At 39.6% G+C, this 27557-nt stretch overlaps 1 protein-coding gene across 3 annotated transcripts in view; it reads right to left on the reverse strand.

The window, feature by feature from the left end:
* LOC103187388 (multiple C2 and transmembrane domain-containing protein 2) overlaps positions 1-27557 on the reverse strand; it is a 118880-nt gene that overhangs the window by 70607 nt on the left and 20716 nt on the right. For all 3 annotated transcript variants that reach the window (XM_042344076.1, XM_007906849.2, XM_007906863.2), the window contains 4 exons: positions 10622-10764; positions 8839-8915; positions 7588-7699; positions 5591-5629 (listed from right to left, as the gene is read on the reverse strand). In XM_042344076.1, the coding sequence (XP_042200010.1) occupies positions 5591-5629; positions 7588-7699; positions 8839-8915; positions 10622-10764 (371 nt within the window). The remainder of the gene's footprint in view (positions 1-5590; positions 5630-7587; positions 7700-8838; positions 8916-10621; positions 10765-27557) is intronic.

Below are 27557 nucleotides of genomic sequence, written 5' to 3' on the forward strand. Positions count from 1 at the left end.
CTGAGACAACCACCTAGCTAGTGCAGAACAAATGTTAACTTTATCTTTATTAGGAAGGCAACCACTCCATATGCAGAGGGGCTCCCCATCCACCACCAGCCAAAACCCGGGGAAAAGTATGTTCAGAGCTAAGCTGTGGGCTATTCCCAGGGTCAAACTTCAAAGTGCTGGGAGCTGTTCCCTCCAGTGTAGTATAGCAGTTGTGGATTTATATTTTAGTGAGGGGGAGTAACTTTCTGAAAGGATCAAAGAGCTCGCTGATGCCTGGCATTCGCTTAAGATGAATAGCCGCACTTCTTTGAAATATGTCTAAAGAAATCTGCTGCCTGGTATGTCTAATTTTTAAATTGAATGTTTATCTTGGAAGTGACTTCTATCTGGTCGATTCATGAAACTGCTCCTCTCAGCTGTATGAAGCCTGTGAAAATGGATTCCAAAGCTAGCTATTAAAGTGGGGGGGAAGATTGCTTCCATATGGCAGAACAGCATGAGTGGGGAATGTGGGCAAAGGCAGACCCAGTTGGCCAGTACACCAGTTATATCCATTGACAGCCTTGTTATAACACTCTCACATCTTGTTTATTGCTGCCTATTCTGGGAAATGTCGACTTGCTCTCATCACTGAAGAAGACAACCATGCCCCCATCGTCCCTCATCCCCCAAACACTTTGAAGATTCCAGGAATATTCTCATTTCTCAAAGCTGAAACGCATGCTCGAAAATCTGAAAAACACCAGAAAGCCATCGAGACGCCACATTCAAAAAAAAGGCAATATTTGTCCAATGAATTATACTCCCCAGTTTCTTTGATATTCCGACCACATCACATCCAGAAAAGACGCCCAGGCATGCTTTACACTTGAGAAGACACAGGTGGCATTATAAATGACAATGACCTCTTCCACCAAGACTTCAAATGATCTTTATTACGATTTCAAAATTCAGGGTTTAAACAAACAGATCATTAAAAGGCAATGTGTAAGAACGCCATTGCTAAATTTCTTCTTCTGCATGAGATCTTAGCAACTTGATGAAAAGGGAATGTTGGGATTTACTGTTGCATGATTTTTTTAACACTATTGCACGAAATATGCTAAAGTTCAGGTTCAAAGAGACCACAAGTTGCTTTACATAGACTCTACTTTCCCATACCTAATCAATTTAATATCAGGCATCATTTTTGTTTCTTGTCACAATTGTTCCTATTTGTGCAGTTCATAATTGAAACCGAAATTGAAATGTGCACCAAATGCTGGGGAAACAAAATACTTAAAAAGGACCATCTTAAAAGTAGAATGGTTGTAATTCCTACACCTAAACTTAACTCTGCTCACAGAAATATAAACAGCAGAAATGTTTAGAGCCACGTTATTTATACATGTTTAAACCATTAGAAGAAGCGAGATGTTTATTTATCTACATTGTAAAACTTTACTCAAGCCCCGTTGGAATTCTAGAGACCAGAATATTTATTTAGCCTTGTTAAATTAAAAATGCATGCACCCTTTGGGTACTGAATAGCCACCATACCAGTTAACCCAAATCAGCTGCTTTGTAAGCGATCCACGCTGAACTCTACTTTTTCATGGGCATGCCAGTACCAGTTCTAAACTCAAGAGTTATAAGCGCTCTGAAAGTAAAGTGAAAAATTGTAAGCCTTGTCAGGTGCTATTGTACCTCTAAACTGTGATTTTAAAGTTAGTGCACTCCACTGAAGTGTGTACATAAGTGTAGATCCCTTTAAGTGTATTCTTGCTGAAAAGCCAACATTTTCCTCTATTCATTTCTATGGGAGGCTATTCTGTTAAGTGTAGAGTCATTTTCTTTTGAGTGTTCAATTTTGCACATCACCCCCTGCCCCATTTCCCAGCATCGCTAATGCCAGTCTTTTCAGCATTCAGTTATCTACTTGTGTCTAAACCATTTAAATATTGCACGAAAAACTTGACAAGGTGTTCCAAACTGGCATGCTATTGAATTCAAAATAACGCACACTTGTAACACTTTGTATTTTGTGTGCACTCTTCTTGAGCTTACAATGCTAGTAAGTATGGAAACCAAGGTGGAATCGCAGTACACAATGCCCCGCATAAAACACATTAATGTGCTTAACATGAAGACTAATGTTGTAAAAAGTATCATATACATTTCTATAACAGAACAAGATGTGGAATATTTTGCTTTTTTTTAATATTCCAAACCATATAGTGTATGTAGAATATAAAATATAATATTTGGATTTATTGCATTTTAAAAATTATATGTGTATCTGGAATACAAGATCAAAAGATAGGGAAAGTAAAGTAGTTGATACTTCACTATGGGGGTCTTTTTACGTCTCTGAAAATGCTAGCCTTAAAATAATCATACATTTGTCATTCGTAGAACGTCATAAAACACAGCATTATGAAAGAAAGGAGCTAAAATTGGCACAAAAAATGAAACTAAACTGGATTTTATCCAATATGGATTTCAGCCAAAATGATTGTTAATGCTTGTTGGCTGCAAAAATAATTTAAGTAACATGTGCTCGAGGTCACTGAATAGTGGTTCAATACTGTCCCCTAGTGGTTGTATGCTGGCACAGACTAAGTTGGAAAGGCCACACGGAATCAGGCCTGAGGCTCATGCATTACCTACTAACAGTGCATAGACTATTAAACTCTTCAACTGCAAATATTGTACACGTCAACTTGTTAAACCTAATAGAAATAAGGCAGCATCTCCAAATCAAAACAGAATGAGATTGAGGCACACTGATTCAAGAGTTGTCAAGCTGCCTAAAACTACTCTCTTTGAACAATAGCGTGGATTGTAATCTTATTCAGTGTTTTCTTCAATCCTCAACTCTCCTTTAATTTGACTCCAACCACATCCACCTTCTTCCACCGCCATAATATCCTCTACTTCCACCACCACCTCATCCCTAATGCAGCCGAAACTCTCATCTTGTGGAGTCCTGTAGCTCAGTGGTTAGAGCACTCGCTTTGCAAGTGAGAGACCTGAGTTCAATTCCAGGCAGGGCGAAACCTTGGGCAAGTTTCCTTACTCCACACGCCTAATAATAATCCCTCCAAAACCAAAAACAATAATAAATTGGTCATTTTCAATCTACGACTGTTTGTGGGGCATTGCTGTGCGCAATTGGCTGCCGCGATCGCCCACAAATATACAGTCAATTCACTTTACAGTGTGTTCTGTGAAGCGCTTTGGGACGTCCCCCCGACGTGAAAAGCACTATATCAAATGCAAGGATTATTATTATTATTATCATCCATGGCTTTGTCACCTCCAGTCAATTTGCCCCAGCTCCACGGGCTCCAGAAATCCGCAGCCTACATTATCTCCCACATTAAACACTTGGAGATGTTCCACCTTATGGAAAATAAGCTTTGTAAAGTGCAAATTGTAGTTGTTATTGAATTGCAGTTCAATTGCAGGGTCTTCTCTCAATGCATGTTCAAATTAGAGTTCATGCTTAATCTACTTTGACATGGATATTTTCATACACAATCGTCGAAAACTTTAAAATGACTTTTTTTTAAAAGAAACGTAAATGCATTGGGGATAAACACCAGACACGCAACTATCGTGCATTGCAAAAAAACCTCACAATCCTTCAAACTCAATAAGCAACAAGAAGGGTCAGGTCATCCGGTGGGATATGCCCCTGACCTCGGAGTTATCCCTCAGGTGAGTGTAGCAATTGCAGCAGCAGAATTAGGAAAACTCACACAATTCATCTTCAATAGCTCTACACTAGCACGAATCCAGGGAATGCACAGATCCCAGAACAATAACTCTGGCCTTCCAATAACGTGCTGGAGAGAGGTTGGCTCCGCTTGTCCCACTGATCCTGATTATACTTCAACCGTGAGACGTGGAATGTTGGATGACCCACCATTCCTGCAGCGAATTCAATTATTAATGCCTTGAGGTTTTTTTTACCCCCTCGATTGAGGAAATATTTAGAAATCAATGCAGGGAGTGTTAATTGAAGAAACAGACAATTGGCAGCTACGGACTCTTTATGCTGATTTTATCTTAAATGTCCTCCTTCCAAGTCAGCATGGCATTTCCAGCTCTGCTTTATCTCGGCCTGCGCACTACTGCAAGTGAATGGCACGATAACCTCCTCTGACCCATCATGCACGTACACACAACCGCCTCAGAAAGTTTATTTTCCCCAATGGGCGCTACTGAAGTAATGGTAGCGGAGACAAGAAGAAGGTTTCTCCATTGATGCAATAACACGGAAAAATAAATGCCATACAGGCAGCACCTTTTGAAATGGAGAGCCAGGCTGAAGCGATAAACAGTTCAGTACAGTTGACTGGAGCTGCTGACTTTAACCTTCCAGTGAAGTCAATCTAAACCTTGGGTCTTGCCATAGCTCCCGAGATGTACGGCAAAATAGGAGAACATACTGTAAAGTGTGACTATATTTTGTGGTGAAAACACGGCAGATAATTGTCCCACAAACAGTAATGGATTGAGTGTCCAATTTATTATTTTTTTTGTAATGTAACGGATGATGCAATAAATTAAAACCACATCAGAAATAAAATTGAAAATGTGATCTACACACACCACACTTCCAGTCACAAAATAATAATAATCCTTGCATTTGATATAGCGCTTTTCACGTATTCTAGACGTCTCAAAGTGCTTCATAGAATAAACTGTAAAGTGAATTGACTGTATATTTCTGGGCGAAACACAGCAGCTAAATGGGCACAGCAGTGTCTCACAAACAGTTGTGGATTGAAATGATCAACCATGCTATTGCGNTTTTTTCTTGAGGGATTTTTATCAAGTGTGTGTAAGGAAACTTGCCCAAGGTTTCGCCCTGCCAGGAATTAAACCCAGGTCTCTCGCTTGCGAGGCGAGTGTTGTAACCACTGAGCTACAGGACTCCTGGTCTGATCTCTTCCAAATTATCAGCAGAGTTGGCTACTCCTAGTGGCTCCTGGAACATTACTGTCCCAAGAGGTCTTTCCTCTTTAGGTTGAGTTTTTGGCAAATTATTACAATAACTGTCATCAATAAATGGCTAACCACCTCACAAATAATTTCTGTAAGGTGTAGTGACTATTTATCGGCGAATATTGGCAGTCAATTTGTCACACAGACAGCATGAGTGAATGATCAATTTTTCTGGAAGATTGTTGGCCAGGATCCCAGGAGAACAGGAGACTCCTTTCTAGTTTCAAATAGTAACATGGGACCTTTAACCCCCAAAGTGGACGTGGGTTTAATGACCCATCCAAAGGACCGCACATCTGACAGTGAAGTGAGTGCTCCCCCCCCAGTAATCCACTGTAGCATCACCCTAAACTGTGAGCTCAAAGTCCCGACGTCGGCTTTGAACCCACGACCTTCTGACTCAGAGGTGCGAGAGTGAGCAATCGACTGAGCCAAGCTGAAAACCATTAGTCAGGGGTGAGCCATGTAGCAGTCAAAGAAGCATCAGGCCAAAGTACATCAAAGTTGTTTTGTCATAACACAAAGCTAATACTGTATATGTTTTCTTTCAGAATTTTGGACTGAAAAAGGGCTTTTAGGCCAAAAGAAAGAGTAAAGCTGTTACCTTTGTGCCGGTGAGTTGCTTCTTCCTGACCAAACTCGCCTGGTAGACAGAGAGGAGATGGGATAATGGGATTGAATGCAAGTTGTTCACAAGTAAGTATTTCTGAAAGGGCCATTCATGCATAAAAAAACACTATTTTCTGGAGCCATTCCAGAATCAACTTAAATGATTGTTAAACAGCTCGGGTACCCACCAATGTAAAGCTCTTTGAGACATGTTCCGGACATGAAGGCCGCTATGTAAATGCATTTACATTGTATTGAACAACCCTAAACAAGGTTCAGATATGACTCTTATGAGCAGCACCACATTAGCCCAAGTCAAAATCTCCTGGACCAAAGCGAATTAGTTAACAACTTCCAGTCTAAATATACTTTCCCCCATAACTTTTTTTCACAAAAAGTATTTATTTATTTATCCCTGAATTTGAAATTTACATATGGCACAATGAAACTGAAAGATTTTGGCAAATATTTTACGCTTACCCTGAAAAACAAATCTGGTCTATATCCATCATCTCTTAAAGCAGTCAGTTGTAGTACTACTTGAATTGGTGTGGGTTTACAAAAGGTAACTATTCCAGCAAAGTCTTTCTAATTATCTTCCACACCGCGTCTGCTTGTATTTAGCAGCTTGATTTTATTCAGTTGGGCAGCTAATACCGTTATGCAACCAATCTTAAATTCAATTTCAATTCAGAGCTTCTCTAAACAATCCACCTATGCTTTCGTTTGTGCGAAGTGCTATTGGGAAAATATGGTGCAACACAGAATGCCTTGGATAGAAACAGGACAAAGTTCATAGTCATCCAGCTCGAGTCTAAATCCCTGACTGGCGCGCATTGGGACATCATCCTACCAAAGTGAAAGGCTATACAAGTGTGATTTGTTGTTACTGTCCAGCAGAGATTCCAGGTAAGTGTCTCCAACACTAACAAGAATATATTTATGAGGATTCATGCCAGAGATGAGCTGCTTTTCCCATGAGCAGAGACTCGAGGAACCCATTGGAACAAAAAAGTTTGAGAGAGGTCATTAAAATAATGAAGGGTTTTGATAACTTTTAAAAAGTAGTCTATTTCCACAGGTTGTTGAGCCAGTGATTAGAGGGCATCAATTTACAAATTTGCAAAGGAAATTAGGAGTTTTTTTAAAAAAAATACAGAGTAGTTAGGATGTGGAATACTTTGCTGGGTTCGGTGGTCAAGGCAGAACCCATATTAGCTTTCAAGGGAGAATTAGATATATATCTAAAATGGAGTGATTTGCAAGGGCATGGGGGGAAAGGCTGGTAAATGGGATTGAATAGATCACTCCTTCAAAGATCCAGCACTAGCATTATGGGCTGAATGGCCACCTTCTGTGCTATGAATTTCCACGGTTCCATTATAAGGGAAGGAAAAAAAGCAGCTATTATTGCTGCTTCAGAGGTCTCTGGTAGGTTCTGGCAGCATTTATTCATTTTTTTTCTGAATTAGGACCAGCTCCAAAGCAGGCACATGGACCAGGAGTGTAATGATCTATTTGGCCCTTTTTTTTAATAGAAGAGGATTAAGAGGTCAGGGTGGCTAAACCTTGCTCTCCCTGTGCTTTTCTTAATACTTTGCAGACAAAGCAACAGGATAAACCTGAATAACTATTTACAGCCAGTGTAAAACAAGCTAAAATTACAAAAACACTCCACGCAAGTACAATTCATAACAGGGAGGTCTGTTCTCACAGACTACTGCAACCAAATTCCGTAGTTATAAAATTTTCAAATTTGAGACATTCTCTATAAGGAACCCTACTCTATAGGTGTTTACATTCAAGTTCATTTAGATTCGCTTTCCTGATCACTGTCCAATTGTGCGTTGGAAGTGTAGGAGCCAGGTGAGAACATGATCAGGCTCTGCTATGAGTTTATTTATCATGAGAGCTGGAGTGAAAATCTGATTTTCGGAGGTCAAGTTCCAACAAGAACATCCAACATCATCAACGTCAAATACAACAACTTACATTTGTGCTGCTTTCACTTGGCTTTGGGGAAAGAGTTATCTGTAAGACAATCACGCCCATGTAGTCTTCCAGGCTGTTTGGGTCATCCAGCTGCAACTCCTTTTGTAGAAATCTAAAGGAAGGAAAGCAGTTTTAATTTACAATTCCTTATTTAAATGACTGGATGTGGAGATGAGCTTCAAACCCCACATCTGTCACAACGCCAAGATAGCATCTCAGGAACATTGCCCGCCTACATCCTTACTTCACCACCACTACCTCTGAAACCCTCAAGGTCAGCCACATCATGAACAGATGTTTCCCTTGCTCTCCTTGACAGCCTCTTGAGTTTTACTTTTCAGAAGCTACAACTGATCCACAACGCTACAGGCACAGCTCGGTACCACACACTCAGCCTCGCCAAATCCATTTGGTTACCAGTACCTCAAAGGTCCTTCTCCTTATCCCTCTACGATCTTTCTCCAATCTTCTATTCAATCTTCTCTACACCTTCCAGTTCTCTGACTGCTATGTTGCGTGATCCCAACTCCGTTTGTTCTAAAGTTCATAAGCAAGCCATCAACCACAATGCCTCTGCCGTCTGGGAGTCTCTTTTAAAACCACTTTCCCTTATTGTGTCTCTCACCATTTTAAAAAAACACCTACGAACATATCTCTTCGACCATCCCTTCCTCTAACAGCTTCAAATCCTTTCCCTGCTTCTTGTTCAAGGATCATGCTCAATGTCGTCTCCTCTCAGTTACAGTGTGTGAGTGAAATTAGGAAGAGGAAAGGCAAGAGGAGTATGCAGAATTTTAATCAAAGGCACTTATCAAAGCTTTTAATATATTATCAGATGCTTAGTCAATATATCAATATACTGCCGGGGCATTTTAAAATTTGATCACAATTTCTGCATAGTCCTACTAGTCATTTCAATCCATGACTGAAGCTATGTTACGTATGGCAACACTATCATAAATCCAGTCTCCATTAATTTATAATTTATAAGCTTAGTCCCTCAAGGCTATTCAACAATTGCTGTGCTTTTAATAGCACTTAGTTTCAGATGATAGCGTCTGAGTACTTTGTATTTTTTATTTGCTTTACATAAATCTAACTGGCTCCTTTAGGTTTGCAGAGCTTAACCTAGTTCTATTAAGCAGCATCATTCAGTCATTTACAGTATCAAATCAAACAGTTGCGTCTGGTATCTACAGCGCCAGTTAAAAAAAGGAAACAGAGATCCTTACAGCTAATATTATTACAAACCTGTTTACTTCAAGATCACTCAGACTAAGATATGCAGAACCCATGAAATCATCCGAGGTCAAGTCACGGTCATATACCTGTTTGCGGAGAGAATATATGTTTTAATATGGTGCATAGATATAAAAACAAGAGAACAAAGATTAACCCCTTTTATTATAATTTGGACTGTTATTATATTATCTGCTTAAAAAGCACATAACATTCAATTTCTCATCCACCCAATGACATAAAGTTGATCTTAATCCAACCAAAAGCAGTCTTGCATTCCTATAATGGGGACATTTCATTTTCAATGTGAGCCATTCCTGTTCTGAGGTTCTGCTTTCACAGGTTCCTGAACTGAGGAAGGGAGAGGGTGAAAAACAACAACAAATTACATTGGTATATCTCCTTTCATGTCAGGAGGACGTCCCAAGGCACTGGACAGTCAGGGATCCGCACCCAAGCTGGTAGTTGGGATCAGGAGGGGTGGAGGGCGGTGAAGGTCAGGGTAGGATGGTGACCGAAGGCACAGTCGAAGAGGGGGCTCTTGAGAAGGATCTTGAAGGAGGCAAGGGAGGAGGCCAGGTAGAGGGACTTTGGGATAGAGAATAGATGGCAATGCAAGTCCTTGGAGATGTCTACTGGCTGATCATTCTGCATGCAACAATGGAAATTGTATGAATTTAAACTTATTGGTGGGAGAAAGGGAAGAGGATTGGAGGAGAAAAAAAAATTCCACAAACTGAGCACAGCACTTCCCATGTTACAGCACCAAATCCTGAATTTTCTCCAATTAGTTTCACTGTGAACTATGTTCTGTTTAACTAAATACGTTTACATTCCAAGACCATTTACATTCTATCTTGGCCTTCACATTGGTTCCAACTTTTTCATTTAAATATTTTGTCACATGGTGGGTGGGGGGGTGGGCAGCAGGCTATCACTCCCCAATCATGCAAGGCTGACCTGAAGGTCAATGACACACTAGATGTCATCTACCTGAAGCTACACTTCATTTTTTTTAAAAATGAATTTATGTGCTCATTCAACTATTACGCTGTCAGCCAAAGTCAGGCAGACAGAAAGAGTAAGCGACAACTCACTTTTGATTGTGCATAACCTCTATTGTCACCCTAGATAGGTTAATCTACCAATCAGCAATTAATGGATCGATGTTTAGTTAGCCTGTCTTTCTTCCTTCAGAAAGCGAGCTATGATTCTGTGCACAGTCCAGATCCTATGTTTCAATCAAGCATTCACAAGGTCAGTTATGGTATAGTTTGCATGCAGGTCAGGGCTTCCTCTAAATTGCCCTTACAGGGCACCTGCAACCCCAGAAGAGAACCAGATACTGCAGTCGGTTGGTATTTCCACTCCCCATATTCCTGCTCTCCTGACCTCTCAAAGCAAGGCTGCTGAAATCAGTGTCAATTAGTGCCAACTTCAGCCAGTTAAACACTGTGGACCTTTGTCCACTGGGAGCTCAATTCAGCCTGCCTGCATTCATTGTGCTCGCAGTCCATCACTGTGAGTAACAGAGCTTCATCCCTGCCATTTCAACTGAATTCAAACCTGAAGTGCCGAGGTAAGAGCTAACCACTATTGTGAGTGCCCTGACGCTTCTATCAGCTGCAAACAAAAGTCGCTGAAAAATTTACCAAAATGAAAACTAAACCACTTTGGGAGAAAAATGTTTGTTGTGTTAAAATGTAATCTTAAGAGGAGTTGCGTATCAGACAGATATCATTACGTCACAGCTTTCCTAGTCAATCGCTGTACATTTTGATGCAGAGTGTCTTACCTTGATGTAAAGCTTTTGATTCAAGTTCCTTACTGGAACTGTGAAAGTCTCATCCCATCGAGGGTTCAGGTTTTTGTATATGATCCTACTCTTGAACAATGTTTTCCCAGCCAGTTTGAACTTGACATAAGGATCACTTGTTCCTGTAAAACAAAGCATGCAACTGAAAAGAGGACCTCCGTTCTATTATTGAGATCAAATGACCTTCTTTGGATGTTACCACACTCAGTGACAAATAATAAAATAAATAATAATCCTTGCATTCAATATAGCGCCTTTCATGTAGTAGTCACAACACTTTGCAGTAAATCTTGTAAGGGCTTTGATATACCCTCCTGGCATGAAATATGTTATATCAAATATAAGGATTATTATACTGTAATGTAATATATTGCAAAGTGAATTTACTGTATATTTTGTGGGCGAAACACAGCAGCCAATTGCGCACAACAGTCGTGGATTGAGTGACCATTCATTGTATATTTATATCTTGTAGACAAAAATATGTTTAAGTAATTTGAAATGCTTCAGAGATGTTGGGGGAGGGAGTTGGGAAAACTTTATTGATACAAATTGTCGGCAAAATCTTAAATATATACTTTTCTAATCTCAGAAATGCATTTAGGGAATCCTTCACTAATGAAATTGGAAGGTATCCCAGTACAATGCTATGGCAAGGTATCAAAAAGTGAATGTATTGGCACAATATAAGTGTAATCTGTGTAATTTGTACTTAATTACGCTCTGCATCCAGATGTTAATCCCTTCCACTCAGTCATGTTTCCATTTCAATGTGTTTCTACTTAACAACAGCTCTGACCTCCATTACCAGCACATCGGTCCACCCCACAGTTTAGGAAATAGAACATCAAACTGGTTAGAGTCAAATTTACAGTGGTTTGAGCTGCTGGGATGAGGAGACCACAAGCAAACTCTCAACGTGCGCTGTTGTCTTCTAACGGAAACTCTTTAAACTGCAAACACCGCTGAATTTGCTTGTAGGAGGGATTGCCAAACCACAAACAGAGGAGTTTTATCGAGCTGCTATTATTAAACCACTGAAGATAACAAAACTAAGCCAGTCAACAAACAAAATTGACAATGATGACAGATGGCATACGGTTTGGCTCAAACACCTTCAAGCACTTCAGTTGAAATTCACTAAACTGTAGGAATCTATTAATAAAACAAACTGCTGGGAGTGGTGGGGGGAGTAAGGTATACGTTGATTCGCTATGTACTAATCTGCACCATTTAGTAAGATTGGCATTTCCAATATGACGCTATTTGTAATTTCTATTAACTTTGTTCCTAATCTCATAGAGACATGGTCATTAAACGTACCAAATGGAGTACAACACTTTTTAGCTCACGTCGATAATTCTCAAGAAATGCATGGAACAGAATTTCTCTCTCTGTCACACACACACACACCTCAAAGAAATAATGCTGTTTACCCAAATAAGTCGGGAGGCATCCCCATTGAGATAAATAGAAAGTTCAGATAACCGATTGAGCGTGTTGTACTGTATTACTTCAGCACAGAAAGTTATAAAAGAGATACTTGGGCAATCAAAGCCCTATTTGATGAACTCCTTACTCCCTTGCCGCATCTTATTTCAACTCTTTCTGTCTACTGGCAGTAGCGAAATGGGAAGCAGGAAACATCACACCTATCCAAAAAACAATCACAGAGGGCCCAAATAGCTCCATTCCTGTATCACTCTGCCAACTGTGTCAACGCTCATGAAAATCAGTGTCAATGAGAAACTACTGCAACATCTCTATTTGAGAAACCTGGTGTACAGGTTGTGAATTTGACTTCAGGGAAAATCCATCAAGACTTGATGGTCCAGAAATGGAATGATTTTCTTGAAGCCAATGAGTACTCAGATCAGTGAGCAGCAATGCACACTGTAGACCCTTTAAAATAGTACGGAGGCATTGAAACATGGGTCCCTTTTGGCATATCTGGTGAGCTGATGTGATCGGGTCAATCTTTACATTTACGGCACTTGGTTGCCTAAAGCGAATAGACTTTGGGGATGATCTCAGCCAATTTATGTGGATGTTATTCCACCTTCAAAATAAATGATGGGACAAAGAAAGTATAGAAACAAAGATGGATTCATACAATTTCAAACTTTTTTTAAAAAATAATGAATAATGAATAGAGTTAAAGTAAAAGTATGCTATAATAATTATTAAAATGTTTCTAAATTGCACAAGATTGCTATTACGGTAATAGTTACTCCTGACATTGAGCAACTTTGTTATTATAATATTAATGTCTGTTTCCGTGTCACAGGATACAAGTTGAATACTTTTGAAAAGAAAGTCAAGGCTAGGGATTGTGGAATTTCCCTCCCATCAATATCCTGTCAGCCTACAGATTGAAAGGAATGATGAGGCTTCCTTTTTAAGTCAAATTTCCAACCTTAATTGTTTAGTAAGTTTTGACACATAATAAAAAAAATCCTTCATTTGACATATCGCCTTTCAAGACAGGAAGACATCTCAAAGCACTTCACAGGATTTACAGTAAAGTGTAGTACAGACTATTTCGTAAACACCTACATCCTTATGACAATTAATTTTAACGATGGGCATTTCTAATTTCTACCCAGTCTTATTGTCGACTTCATATTTCTCCCATTATCTGAATGATTGCTTCATGTCAGATCTCAGATATACTGCTCAAACCATCAGCTAAATTCTTGATGGCTTTGAGCAAAACATATTGTGGTTCTTACACAAAAACAAAGTAACGTGGTTTTGGCCAAAAGCCCAGATCTGCCATGGTTCTCATTTTCCCATGTGACCTACAATCCTCTGCACAAAAGCTCAAACAAAGCTACTTGGAACACAAGTCTACTCTGACCACCATCCCGGAAGTTGTCAATGCAAATGCTATCCCCAGCAATGAGCTCGAGATGGAGTTTAAACTGATACTAAATTTTAAGGGAGTCTGAAACTGCAGAATTTGCTTATTTACCATTGTTATTTGAATTTTTTAGATTTTAAGCAGCTTTCAGTTTTGTAAAGCCAATTGAGTATTAGCCCTTGTGGTTTTTACTCCCCCCACCAGTAGAAAGTAAGATACCAAACATGAAAACAAATCCAGTTTACCAGAGTGTACATTGTTTGAAAACTTTTTGTAATTTTAAGCGGTAAAGTATACAAAGAGCTTGTACTTTCCCAGCTCGATTCCATGCTGAGGCAGGTTATGGACACTGTTTGACACAAGCGGAAGCCCATCGCCAAGCTTAAAAGGATCCGAATCAGACTAAGAGTTCCACATATGTATACTACTTACATATGGAAATTTCCTTGCATCTGAAATCATCTATTCTGGTTTCAATCCTAATGTGTAATCTTACGGAATTTCAAAAAACTATTGTGACATATTCAAATCTAGACAACCTGAAGATCGACCTGTAAAACTCCAGAAATTAAATAAAAATTTAAAAGATAGTAAATGACAGAGGTATGAGGAAAGGGCAGGGTAACGGGGCTGAAAGGAAGGCTTTTTAAAAGTCATCACAAACATGATGGCTGTGACATGATTTTTCTGTGCTATAAATTTCTATGGTTCTAAATTTTTGGATCTCAGCCCAAAGGTTTGCTTTTCCAGGTAGACTATAGTGCCCAGCAGGTGTTGTACTGAAACCACTGCACAGGTTCACCAGATAAAACACAGGATATTAAATACATTCTCGTAAACGTTATTTCAGAGTTAACAGACCGCCAATCCCCTGCCCCCATCTTCCCCCATGGGACGAGCCAATTCCCAGCCGACGGACATTACATAACTGAAACTGCCTTTTCATAGCGTCAAGATAAACCCATTTTGCTGCAGTAACTGGCTGTTTCTTGTTGGAGGAACAAATACACAATAGGCCCTTGGAGCTCCTGCGCAAGAAGAATTGAGATTTTTCTAATCCATTCAGAAGGACTGAAAGTTTCCAGCCAAATAAGAGGGTTATACAGAAACTGTATTAGGGATTCTTCCCATCCTTTCCCCATCAGAGTCCAGGAAGATATTTTCAATACCTAAAGATTGGGAGCTCAGCATAGCAATAAGTAGAAGTTACAGTGCAGTTACCCTGGTGCTGCTTTGTGTCCATTATCCCCATTGCTGGCGTGTGACAGCCAAAGTCAAGCTGAAGCTGTATTCCTCTACACCTCCTAAATAAAAATAGATGCCAGCCTGGGAGAACAGCGTTTCCTCACTGCCTTCTCCCGTTTGTAAATGCACAAAGCATTTGTATTCTATTTCTGCGATAAGTGGCATCAGTGCTATTTAAAGAGGAAAACTGTCCCCATAACTTTCACATCTAAAGGCTTGTGTGGAGTTCTGAGCGGCAGATCTAAGTTAATTAACTGGATGAATGGATTCTCTAAATGGGTGGAAGTCTAAAATGCAACTCAGTCTTTATTGATTTTTTTTAAAAAGTCTTTTTCTTTTACTTAAATTACATTACAGCTTGAACCATACAACCTGCTTAATAAAACAAGCTGTCTAAATACTGCTATAGCCTGATAGCTTCTTTACATAGATCTTATGCAAATCTACCTGGAGTACCCTTCACTTGCTGCTATAGCCCGTTCACTTGAACTCATAGCAACCACTTTGTATTCGGAGGCATAATGGGGGAAAAGGAGAAAGATTTCAGGCAGAGGCCTAGCTTTCGTCAGTGACTAGCTCCGGGATCAGCTGTCATGGCTGTCAGATTAAACACTAAATGAATATCTCAAAACTTCAGTCATCAGTGTCACTTTCTCACATGCAAAGGATAATGGGTAATCCCCAGACAGGTGCAACACAACATTTGACAGCCGCATAATGTTACAACTATTCCACGGCTGAATAATAAACGCTGGTGTGAATGATGATATTAAACTCAGCATTAATGGAGGAGGATTACGCATCACAAAGCCGGTCAAGAAACGTGTCAAATTGGTGGACCTTGACTGTTCGTAAAATAATTGGGAAAGAAAAGTGTGGTAATTGTATACAGAAGCTACGTGCCTCTTGTCAAGCAAGTAACATCTCAACTAGCCAGCCTTCGAACGAGAGAGAGAGAGAAAAAAAAAGAGTGAGTGAGTGAAGAGAGAGTGAACATTGATTTTAAAACATAATACTGGTCCAAAATGACAGAAGAACTTTGAGATTATGCCAATATGTTATACAATGCTTTTTACAAATAATAAAAATAAAATCTAGCGGGTAGCCATTCATATAAAACCCTGCGGTAAAGCTGCGTTCTTTAAAGTGCATCAATTAAAAAGCATCCTTCAGCTATGGCAGGTACTTGGAGCGCAATGGTTTTCAAATTATTCAGTTAATAATGAGACAATGTGAAATTAGTGCGTTATGTCAAGCAACCGCATTTCTGAAACTTGCTCTGTGTCTGCTGCTGGCATAAATAATGTATTCCAATGGGATTACTGCTGTTACATTGGGCAGGCTTTTGGAATTTGCTTTATGATGGCAGTAAGGTGCAAACTGTCAAAAATCACGATATTCCATGGATAAATAGGTAGGATACAAATGAGGGCTGGGAACGTAGAGAAAATCTGTAGCAACTGCTTAATAATAAGATAGTAGTGTAAAAATATGAAATTATTGGAGAGCAATAAATTTTATTAATCACTCCACCACTTTTTCTTGGGCTGACTGCACAAAGCAGCTATGAGAATGCTTTTTCTTCCACAGGTCTAAACACTGGTCAATGCTGGAAGGAAATCACAATTTTTTTTCAAATGCAACCAATAAAAATAATCTGCCAAACAATCTGATTGACTATCCCTTACATGAACCATCTTCCCTGTTGCAATATTATGTAATGCTCAGGAAGGGGAATGATGACCTATACCTCCAGGGAAAAAAAAGCAGCAAAGATAGATTAAAAGGAGCATCGACAACATTCTAGATTTCAAACCACTTAAAACTTAGCGAGGCTTAAACATTTTAGAAATGTGGTGAATTCTTTGTGTTTGATTTGTGCAATGTTGCAGTTTTCGCCTCTCTTTTATACATTTTTAATTGTTTGGCCATCGAGGTCTCTTCCCCTGCAACGCGACAGGCATAACTGGGGAAAAAGGAGGAGAAGGCCTAGCTTTAGTCAGTGACTAGCTTGTGTTGGAAAACATACAGACATTTAAAAGTTCTACACTTCTGAATGCATTATGAAGGGATTAATACGCAGTGGTTAACAACTACTCCCAAGAGACAGCATCATCTGAAGATCTCCTTTTTGAACTCATCTAGTCTCCAGCCATTCATACTATTAAGAGCACAGCAGTTCTGTCACTGGAATAAATGTCCTATCCTTAATAATAGCATTTCTGCAAGGCGATCATCATTCAATCTCTTTGCTTATCTTTCACATAATAGTCTGCTCATAGTAAGAATGTGAGGACTCCTATAGTGGCCGTAAGCCCTTTTTGGCTGTCAACCCCTGAGGCTTAAATAAATACCTTATAGACTTTTACTATGGTTGTGTTTAACCCTTTCCTTATAGCTTGAACAAACCCATAAAACCCCTTTTGAAGGCTTGCCTGAGAAATGTTCAATGATTAACATTGCAACACGGCCTAAGAGACGATTTGGAAGCAGAGAGCTGGAATGGGCTCAGAGCATTAAAATCCACCTTGTCTTAGTGTGTAAAACCCTTTTGCCTTAAAAATTCAAGATTGTGCAAAATTGTGGAAAATTTCCCTGACCCACACACAGGCAAGCCACAATCACATCCCAAGTTGCTGTTCAAAAATCCACGAGGTGCCCAATTTTATAAAATTATATTAATTCTCAATTCTATCAGTATTTCCAAGTGTTCATCAAACCCTTCACGCGCAGGCAACTTTTGAACTAATGAATGCACATTAAACTGCTCCTCTCCCCTTTCCTCTTCAACCTCCTACCTCTGACTTCGGTTAAAAAAAACTTTGCTCAGCGCAAATATGCCTATAAAAGCTTTATGTTTCAGACAATTGCGACTCGAAAGATAAAAGATAATATAACAAAGCAGTGAGTGAGAAATAAATCAGACGCAGAAGTTAGTTGCAGTTGTTTGATGAAAAATAAGCCTTCTTGTGAATTGAACTTTAGAAGTCATTAAAACCTTTGGCCTTGTCAGAGCGAGTTACAGTCTGCAGCCCATCGCATTCAGGAGCACTTTGTGTTTGTTAAGCTGTGAGCCACACTATGTGTGCCCACTGTATCTAATCAACGTGAAGATGGCTAGACTGAGTTTGCAGGTATGACAACAGCATGTAGCTTATAAATGCTCAGGGAGAGGAATGTTTTTTGACACAAAATTAATAGGTTTATGTCAGCAACACCTTCAAGGCAAAACACTCCAGGCAGGTTGAGAAAAATTGGGTTGGCAAGACCTGCCTTACTGATATCACCTCAAAGTAGTGTCTGTAAATGATCCGAATACAGAAAACTGCAACTGTACCACTAAATGGTTTCAGTCAATTCCTGACAACATCTAAATGCACCACTTCTTTTTCCTCTCTCTCTCTTTCTCTCTCTCGCTCTGCCTGACCTGAATACGCGCATTGGCTCCAATACAAGCCCAATTAAGACTTTCTCAGATCTCTCTGCATGTTTCCCAGCTTGTTCCCACATATCACTTCTTATAACAAATTAGAAAATGAAACGGGTTGAATTTCTGAAAAGCGATTGTTTGAAGTTTACTGAAAGCAGATGTCAAGGAAGTTGGACAATTTTAAGATATTAAGATACAAAAAAACAATTGGAAATATTTGACCCTGAAGGTCTATCGAGCATGTGTTTAAAAATCTAGAAAGAAAAGAAACTGTATACTTCTTAGTAATCAAATACGTCATCTTTACAGCTCAAAGTACTCGTGTCAAATACAGTGACATTAGAGACTCAATTCTTTATTTAAAAGCATATTATTTTCCAAAATTTTGAAAAACATTGGCAATGGTAGAGAGTTTAAATCAACACACCACAATAAATGTTTTAGTGCAATAATGCCATAGACAAGAATGGACACCAACTTGCAATATTTCAGCTATAAAATGTGTTTTCCTTTACTGCGCATTGTAACATTCAGGGATGGGAACCTTATGCTGTTCCACCTAACAAAAAAAAGGCATTGTGTTGATCTGGTAATATCAGCACCAGAGAACAAAACTCTTTTCTTGCACAAAGTGCAACCAGCATGCATTGTAGATCAAGAATGATGCTGCTTTTCACTCTGAAATGGTTACAAGGAAAACCCTTCAAAGGAACAAGGACACAGTCTCTTAGAGGTAGTTAAAGTTTTCGCTTGCAATCCCTCACATCATTCACTTATTGTTTGCCTTCTACAGAGACTCCTGATACAGATCAAAGTTCTGGTTATTGTGAAGTTATAAACAAATGCTCTTTTTTCCTGTTAATCACTGACATTGATGCAATTTCGCCTGAATATGTTAAACTGGATTGACGTGCATTTCGGTGCAACAAGTTATGTGAAGAACTGGAAAATTATAATCAGAAGCACAACTCAATCTTATCTGCAGTTACTTTGTTCAAACTTGATTTATGCGGTGCACTGGGGTTGATCTTCAAAAGCAATGTTTACAAGGTTTTTTTTATCATCACACTTAGTTAACTAAAATGTCTGTATTTAGCATTTTTTTGGGCTTGTTTTACACCTCTGCAGATTTCTCCCCCTCCTTTTCTGACAGAAGTTAATTATGCTGGGTCACAATTGTTGCGTGAGCATGGATACTGAGCGTCAAAGGGTATTGACCTGCAGGGGGCATCCAAGTTGAACTCATTCTTCCTCTCACTTAGTGTTCTCACAGAAACAACAACAGAGTCACCAACCAGATCTGAAGCTGGAATACAGGATGATTTTACCTTTTTTTTAGGCGAGGGGTTATTGAGGCCAGTTGCATCTCTATCTCGTCTNCCCCCCCGCCAGCCCCTGGCTAGAATCAATAGTCTTATCCCTAAATAGGATTAAATGTAGGGAATTTTATATCAAGTAATGGGTTTAGCAATAAAGTCATCAGGGAGACCTTTTTAGCATGGTTGATGCTGGTGCCAAAAAAATCTGGCATTGCAGTGGGATTCACCAACAGCAACTCAATAATAATCATCCTTGCATTGGTTATTACACATATAACATCAAAACGTCTCAAGCGCTTCACGAGGAATTGCTGTGAAATGTTGCGACTGTATTTGTAGGTGAACTTGAAGCTAATTTGAACACAGCAGCATCCCACAGACATCTATGAATGATCAATTTTATCTGAGAGATTGTCAGCCAAAACACCAGGGTAAACTCTCTAGTTCTCTATCCTGCCATCAACCGGCAAATGTCAAAAATGACTCATGAGAACTCAATATAATTCAGACCAGAAACCTTACAAGTTATTAATAGCACGATTCTCTGTCGGTGACCATTAGTGAATACTTTTCTGAACCATTGCTTTGTCATCCCAACTGATAAGGAAAAAGTTACAATGGTAATAATCCTTCTGTTTGGTATAGTCCCTTTCCCGTGGGGAGGATGTCCCAAAGTGCTTCGCAGGACTTACTGTGAAGTGGAGTGACTATTTGTAGGTGCACGCAGCTGTCCAATTGCATACAGCAATGTCCAACAAACAGCCATGAAATGAACGACCAATTTTATATGGGGTTATTGTTGGCCAGACACCAGAAAAACTCCCTGCTCTTTTCAAACAGGGCCATGGGATCTTTAACATTCACCTGGACAGGAAGATGGGACCTCAGTTTAACAATCTAATCCAAAGTACAGCATCTCTGACAAGGGAACACACCTCAGCACTGCATTGGATTATGTGAGTTCTGGTATGGGGCTTAAACCCACAACTTTCTGACCCACAGGTAAGAATGCTACCACTGAGCCTGGCTAAAATTGAAGATCAATATAATTCAGAACTTGCAGCGTGTTTACAAACTACAAGTCATTCTTCATACTGTGATCGGGTAGAACTGGAAATAAAGTACGTGTGTAAAACCTGTTCCAAGGTAGTTATATGAATATTAAATCGTGGGAAAGGCATGATTGCTCATGTTGGATTTTAAAACCACACCATGTGTCATTAGTTCAGGTCTTGCAGTTTGAAGTGTCACAAGTATAATGAGTTTCACAGCTAGTTTCCTAAAAGCTTACACACACCAGAAAAATCTCACTGCATTGCATCAACTACTCCAAGGAGTTTGGGCTACCAGCCTAGAGAATTGATAGAACTTGATAAAAAAAAACAAAGTAGGCTCTTCTGAGAACTGGTTTTGGGGTCATATGGTCAGTGCAGTTGTGGGGAGCCCAGTATTGCAAGTGACCCACACTGCACTCGATCTCCAAAGAAAAAGTGTTCACTATCCATCAAAAAACAGCTAAAACCTTGCACAACATCCTTTTTAATGTATAGCCTGAACTCTCAGAAATTCCATTAAAATTCATCAAAAAAAAGGCCAGTCATTTTTCCCACTACGATTTATTTTTCCCAAAACAAACACATCATTCACACCATTGGGAAGTGGTGGCGGGGGGAGAAACAGCAAAGGGCGACAGAATTTAGTTGGAAATGTTTAATAAGACTGTGCCAGAAGCTCCCTATAGTTATGTTGCGATTCTGAAACATAAAATTTTGCCTGATTTTTTTGGTGGGGTACCAACTTTCACAACTTTAATGAAAATAAGCTGTTTTACAGAAAGAATTTTGGTTCATGGTCGGGAATTCATGTTACATTCGGGTTACAAACTTGATTTTTTCCTTTTTTAAAAAATCAATTCAAACAGTACAAATATTTCCGACATAACCATTTCACCTTTTGCAAACAAACACAAGGCACTAAATACATTTTTAATTTAACATGTGGTGTGTGTTGGAGACTCATGACTTTAGATTAATTGCTACGCATTTGTCCTGTGCTGTTTGCAAGCCAGGTATTAATCCTTGGTCACAAAGCTACAGAAAACATGAACACAATCTACTGAGCAACCTATAAATATCGGAAGAATGAATTGCCTGTTTGCAGATGTGGAGGATTTGCTTTCTTGCTTCCACCTTTTGCATACATTCACAATCATCTGTGTCAAGCTCCACAGAGACTTGTCAGGAGAGAAATCTAAGACTGCTGAGGTGGTAAATTTAGCAAGAAAACAGCTGCATTGAAAGGAAAAGTGGCACAAAGCAGATGCAGTTTGAAGAACAACAAAAGGAATGTAGCGACCCCTGAGTCAAGCTCAAGAAACGTCAATTCTCTTTCCTGCCATCAGCTAGCGTTGCCAGACATGGTGCATGATGAAGCATAAGAGGCTTTGATTTCAGACAACATATTTTTTAGTAGTACAATTCTCTTGTGATTCCACACACTTTTTTAAAAAAAACTGCATTTCTAGTGCAATACCTTTTTCTTTTAATCTAGTTTCCAAACGTGCAGTGCATGTGCCCCTATTCTAAAGCTTTAAAATGTCCAAAATTGTTTAATGGGGTTTATTTATGTGCTTGTTGAGCTTTTCCCTTCCAAGTAAGATTGATTATTATTCCACTACAGTCAGTATCAGTGGTTCATTGCATTACCACAATAACATTGATGCTTTCATTTGCAAATCAATTTTAAAACTTTTGAATAGTTAGTAGGAAAGTGAAGATGGGTAGAAAAAAAGACAAAGGAAAGAGAATGGAATAAAAGTATTTGTAATCTCGACTTCAAGATCCTCACCCTTGTCTTCAAATCCCCCCTACCTCTCTGATCTCCTCTCTCCACAAAACAGTGCCCATTGCCTTCGTTCCACCGGGTCTGGCCTCCTCCTTGTCCCCCGAGTCCTCCGCTCCACCCTCGGCGGCTGTGCCTTCAGCTACTACGCCCCGAGGCTCTGGAACTCCCTTCCTCATTCCCTTCGCCTCGCTCCCTCTCTTCCTATTTTCAGGTCTCTTTTCAACTGCGCCTTTGGTCACCTTCCTCCCCATCCCCCTGGCTCGGCCCCGGGATCCGTTACTGTGAAGCGCTCTGAGATGCCTTCCAGCGTGGAGGGCGCTATATAAATCCAAGTTATTGTTGTTGATCACCATCAAATTCTGTTTTTTTGGAAACTCCTTAATAGCGACTAGGAATGGAGCTTTAGGGAGGAGAGAGAAAAATCATAAGTCCCAATGTTAGCTTTCAAGTATCATCTGAATTACCGTTCAGAGGATTTGATGAGAGGGGCCTAGTCCATACATTACCCTGGGTCTTGAATAGAATGCACACATCAACAACAACAAAATTACATTTATAGAGTGCCTTTCACATTAGGAAGACGTCTCAAAGTGCTGAGTGCTGAACATCATACTTCCCGAGTGTATTAGGCACAAACTGACGAGTTTGGGGAGCCCAGAGTGTGCATTCGAGTACTAGTGAAATTTAACTAGCTAAAACCACATTGCTTGCCATTAAGAACACTGTCTGGCAAGCTTCCCACTGTTTTGTCCATCAAGGACCACCCTGTCCATTTAGCACCACACCCTGTCCATAAGGATTTTGGCTTGCCAGGTTAACAGGCGCCAGAAGGGAAAAATGCCTGCCCCTCAGTGACTGGTCTACCACTCCAAGTCCTGCTGATGAGCCAAATTGGCAGATCCATCATCTACCAAAAGACCTTTGTCTTTACATTTGTAAGCCAGAAGTTTCTGGAACTACCATTCAACACTCTGCATCAATCCCAAAAAAATTCTCACACTTCTCTTGCCTGTGGAGCTCTTTCACTCCAAACTCTCCCACATCCACCCTTTTAAGCAAGAGTTAACCAGTACCTGTTAAAGCAACGTGTAAGGTTGGTGTGAATGTGGTTAGGCCAGTTAAAGTTCTCCAAATAGTCCTTTCCTCCCAGCAACCATAAGGGTCAATCCTCAGCACATTTGTGCTGGTTATGGTTGGCCCTAGATATACTTGGTTTAAAAATGCCAAATATAAATGCAAATTTAATTTAGTAAATTAATATAGTAAATGGAGGAGGGGGGATAAAGTGTGACCAGCAAGCTCTTGAGATCATTCATTTCACCCTTAAGATGAGAAAGCCCATTATAAACACACAGCAGGGGGAAAAGAAAATAGTGTTAGCGATTGCCATGCAATAAACCTCAATCTCCCGTTTGGAGCCCTGAACATGAAATATAAATATATATTGGTTTACCAGCCTGAATAAAGTAAACTTTTGCCACCATCACCATTTCCAGAATCTTGGCTCTGCCCCCAGACTGCAGGTCGTTGGATCAAATGGCTTGCATTACATCTGACAGCTTGATTTATATTTGCTACCAGAAAACTACCCATAAGAGGGATGAGAGCTTAGCAGAACTGCCACTTTTAATTTCAAAGGCTGCAAACAGTGAGAATGAGAGCAGCCTTCAACATCCCTCAAGACCACTGGATGTTTCACAAATAGCTGGCATATGGACTGCACTGGGCTTTTCCTGACAGCTAAGGAGATGGACAGGTTTTCTGTGTTTTGTATTCTGGGCAAGGTGGACTCTTAAGGTTGCAGGTCACCTCAATAAAACCGCACTGTGCATTAACTCGACTTCAAAGTACCTGAACCAGTGGATTGTTTTAAATTAAATGCACACTAAGAAACTGCCACTAGCTTATTATATTTGTTTTAAATCNTTTTTTATATAAAAAGTGCTGCACGATTCTATAGCTCCTTTCACGGCAACACTTTCAATTGTACAATAGTTTGGGTTAAATTACTTCCACATGTACATCAATGTCACTGAGATGCAATGATTGATCGGCCGAATATTTAACTAATAGTTATCCATTCATCTCTTTCAGCTGCCCCAACGTTAAAGATCAAATCCAAACACACCCCAAAATCCGCAGCCATACAGTTTTGGAAAGAACTCAAACTTTGACCCAATTTCAATGGCTTTAACTCACCTCCTCATCCTCTAAAAGAATTATGATATACTGCACATGACCAGGCATTGGCGAACAACTTTCAACCAGTTTTTGTTCAGATTGGCAGCAAAGTTTCAAATGACTGAATACTTCCACATTTCGTGCTGCTAATGAGAGTTGAAAGCTAGGCTGTTCATTCCTACATAAGGTTGCTTCTCCACCAAACTACCCTTAATTTTACCAATTGTCCAATTGCATTAATGTTCCGGATCAACTCAAAAACAGAATTCTATATCGAGACTATGGATGTGAGCTCAGAAGAAAGGTGAACAGAATTTAGTGTTTCATTATTTTACAAGTAAAGTACACAGAACTATGTAGCTTGGGCTACTCAGGGCTACTCAGGCTACTCTGTCATAAGAGGATTAAATAGCTATTTAGCAAATAAATCAACTGAGGGGTAATGGGCATAGAGGTGTGTATAATTTTATTTCAATTGGAGACCAGATGGCCTGTAATAGACTTTTCCATGCTGTTATGTTCTTGTGAACATTAGATGCCCGATTTATTTTGACAAACTGGCATACCTTTACAAATGCAAGCTGGATATTCATAGACCGTACAACACCTTTGGATTAGACAATAAACCTTTGCCTGTTCAGGTGGATATTAAAAGATCCCTTGGCACGATTCAAAATGAGAAGCAAGTTTCTCCCTTACAAAAAAAAGTCATTCACTTCACAGCTGTGCACAAAATGTATCCTGTGAAGGACTTTGAGACATTTCGACAAAGTGATGTAATAATAATCCTTGCATTTGACATAGCACTTTTCACATCTTCTAGACATCTCAAAGCGCTTCACAGAATATACTGTAAAGTGAACTGACTGTATATTTGTGGGCAAAATGCGGCAGCCAATTGCGTACAGCAGTGTCCCACAAACAGTCAAGGATTGAAATGACCAATTTATTATTGTTTTTTTTGAGGGATTATTATTAGGCATATGGAGTAAGGAAACTTGCCCAAGGTTTCACCCTGCCGGGAATCGAACCCAGGTTTCTCGCTTGCAAAGCAAGTACTCTAACCACTGATATCAAATACAAGGATAATTATAAAAGGATTAAAACCAGCATTATACCTGTACACAAAGAAAATGGATTGGATAATACAAAATATTATTGATATTCACCAAACTATTCTTTAAAACACTTTTGCCATCCAGCATCAATGAGCAGATACACAGTCAGCAGCAGAGGTAGGAGATAAGCCCAGTACAGTTCCCTTGCAGAAATTCTTATGAATTCTTATGAATTTCTGGTGGAAATACAGATAAAGGGCTGGAATACTTCAGATTCCTTGATCTGGAGAATTTGCAGTGCCAATATCCAGTACAAACACGCAACATTACATGTTTGGTCTATAAATATCTTATTGGGTTTTGTGGCTCATGATGTTAATCTGGAGGTCGGGTCAGGAGAGGAACAAGAGAGAGGTGTGAGAGAGAAACAAACCCAAGAGACACGAAAGAAAAGAATCACAAACAACTGTATTGGCTGAGCAGAGACAAGCCAAGAGGAAGCAGGAAGTTGGGTGCAACCCCAGATTTAAATAATGTCCTCTGTACTTGATATACCAGTTAAGTTTTTGCATTACATTCTCAGCTTTGCTTCTTCACCATGTCTGAATACTGTCCTCCTTGTGGGAGGAGCCGATAAATGGGGTCTCCTTTGGGGTTTGAGTTTCTGTGGATGCAAGGACCATCGCCTTTGCTTTTCTGGGTTTGGAAACAATTCAGTTTCGTCATGCTGTAGTGCGCATATGGAAGTATTTGTATGAAGACCCTCTGTCTGGATCTTCAACACATGTTGCCAAACCTTAAAACAATGATATTCTGTGTGGCCCACAAAGCCAGAGATTTAAGGTTGCAAATCTGTCATGGATTTCTTTTCATGATACTTATACTGGCAAACATGAATGTCGGCTATTAATAAAAATACAACCGAACAGAAAATATTGTATAAAGATTGTAAAATCCACCTGGACTGTTTAAATTGAATTCATGTAAAGGCTGCATTGAGCTTTTGTAATATTTTAAAAAATATGCCCTTAAAAGAATACACCTAGCAGATACAGCTAAAAAGGTGAGCAAGTCTAAAACTAAGGAATATCTTGCATTTGTCATTTTGTATGGCGACTTTCATGCCTGCTGATTAACTGAGTTTCTGAAAGAATGGAATTCACAAATAATCCACAAGATGGCGACTTTATCAAAAGAAACTGGAACATAATATGTAGAAGAGATAATTTTAAAAAGTACTGAATTTAAGTTCATCCGCAGTGAATCAATTTTGCAGCTTTTGTCTCACTTGCAATTTCCATATATCCAGCAATGGTGCTCTCGCTTTAAACTGGGTGCGACTGAACCACACTGATGGAGCATAGATCATGGTTAGAGATTTAGGATAAGATAGTGGTGGCCTCCCTGGCAGGGAGATAGCAGGCACAAATTCACAATGTCAAACCACAGGAGAAAGTTGAAATGTTTTTTACAACATGAACAAATTATTGCTTTGTAATCATTACCAGTCTCTTGTTATTCCTTACAGGGCACAAAGGGCTATTCTTTGGCTGTCAATGTTTTTGCCAGCCAAGGTGGCTGAGCACATATTATTCAAAGGTGGTTAGTAAAGTTGAAACGTCAATAATTTCATGATGAAAAATGACTAACCTTCAGAGAATCATCCACAAGTCTATTACACTAATGCATTTAGCGGTACAGTAAAAAGGGCAGGTGACAGGGCTACAAAGACGGCAGTTATATAAACACCAAATATAGTGGAGTCCTGTAGCTCAGTGGTTAGAGCACTCGCTTTGCATGCAAGAGACCCGAGTTCAATTCCAGGCAGGGCGAAACCTTGGGCAAGTTTCCTTACTCCACACGCCTAATAATAATCCCTCCAAAAACAATAATAAATTGGTCATTTTCAATCTACGACTGTTTGTGGGACATTGCTGTGCGCAATTGGCTGCCGTGTTCGCCCACAAATGTACAG

This window comes from Callorhinchus milii, unplaced genomic scaffold, assembly GCF_018977255.1.
Source record: "Callorhinchus milii isolate IMCB2004 unplaced genomic scaffold, IMCB_Cmil_1.0 Scaffold26, whole genome shotgun sequence".
NCBI classification, from domain to species: domain Eukaryota; kingdom Metazoa; phylum Chordata; class Chondrichthyes; order Chimaeriformes; family Callorhinchidae; genus Callorhinchus; species Callorhinchus milii.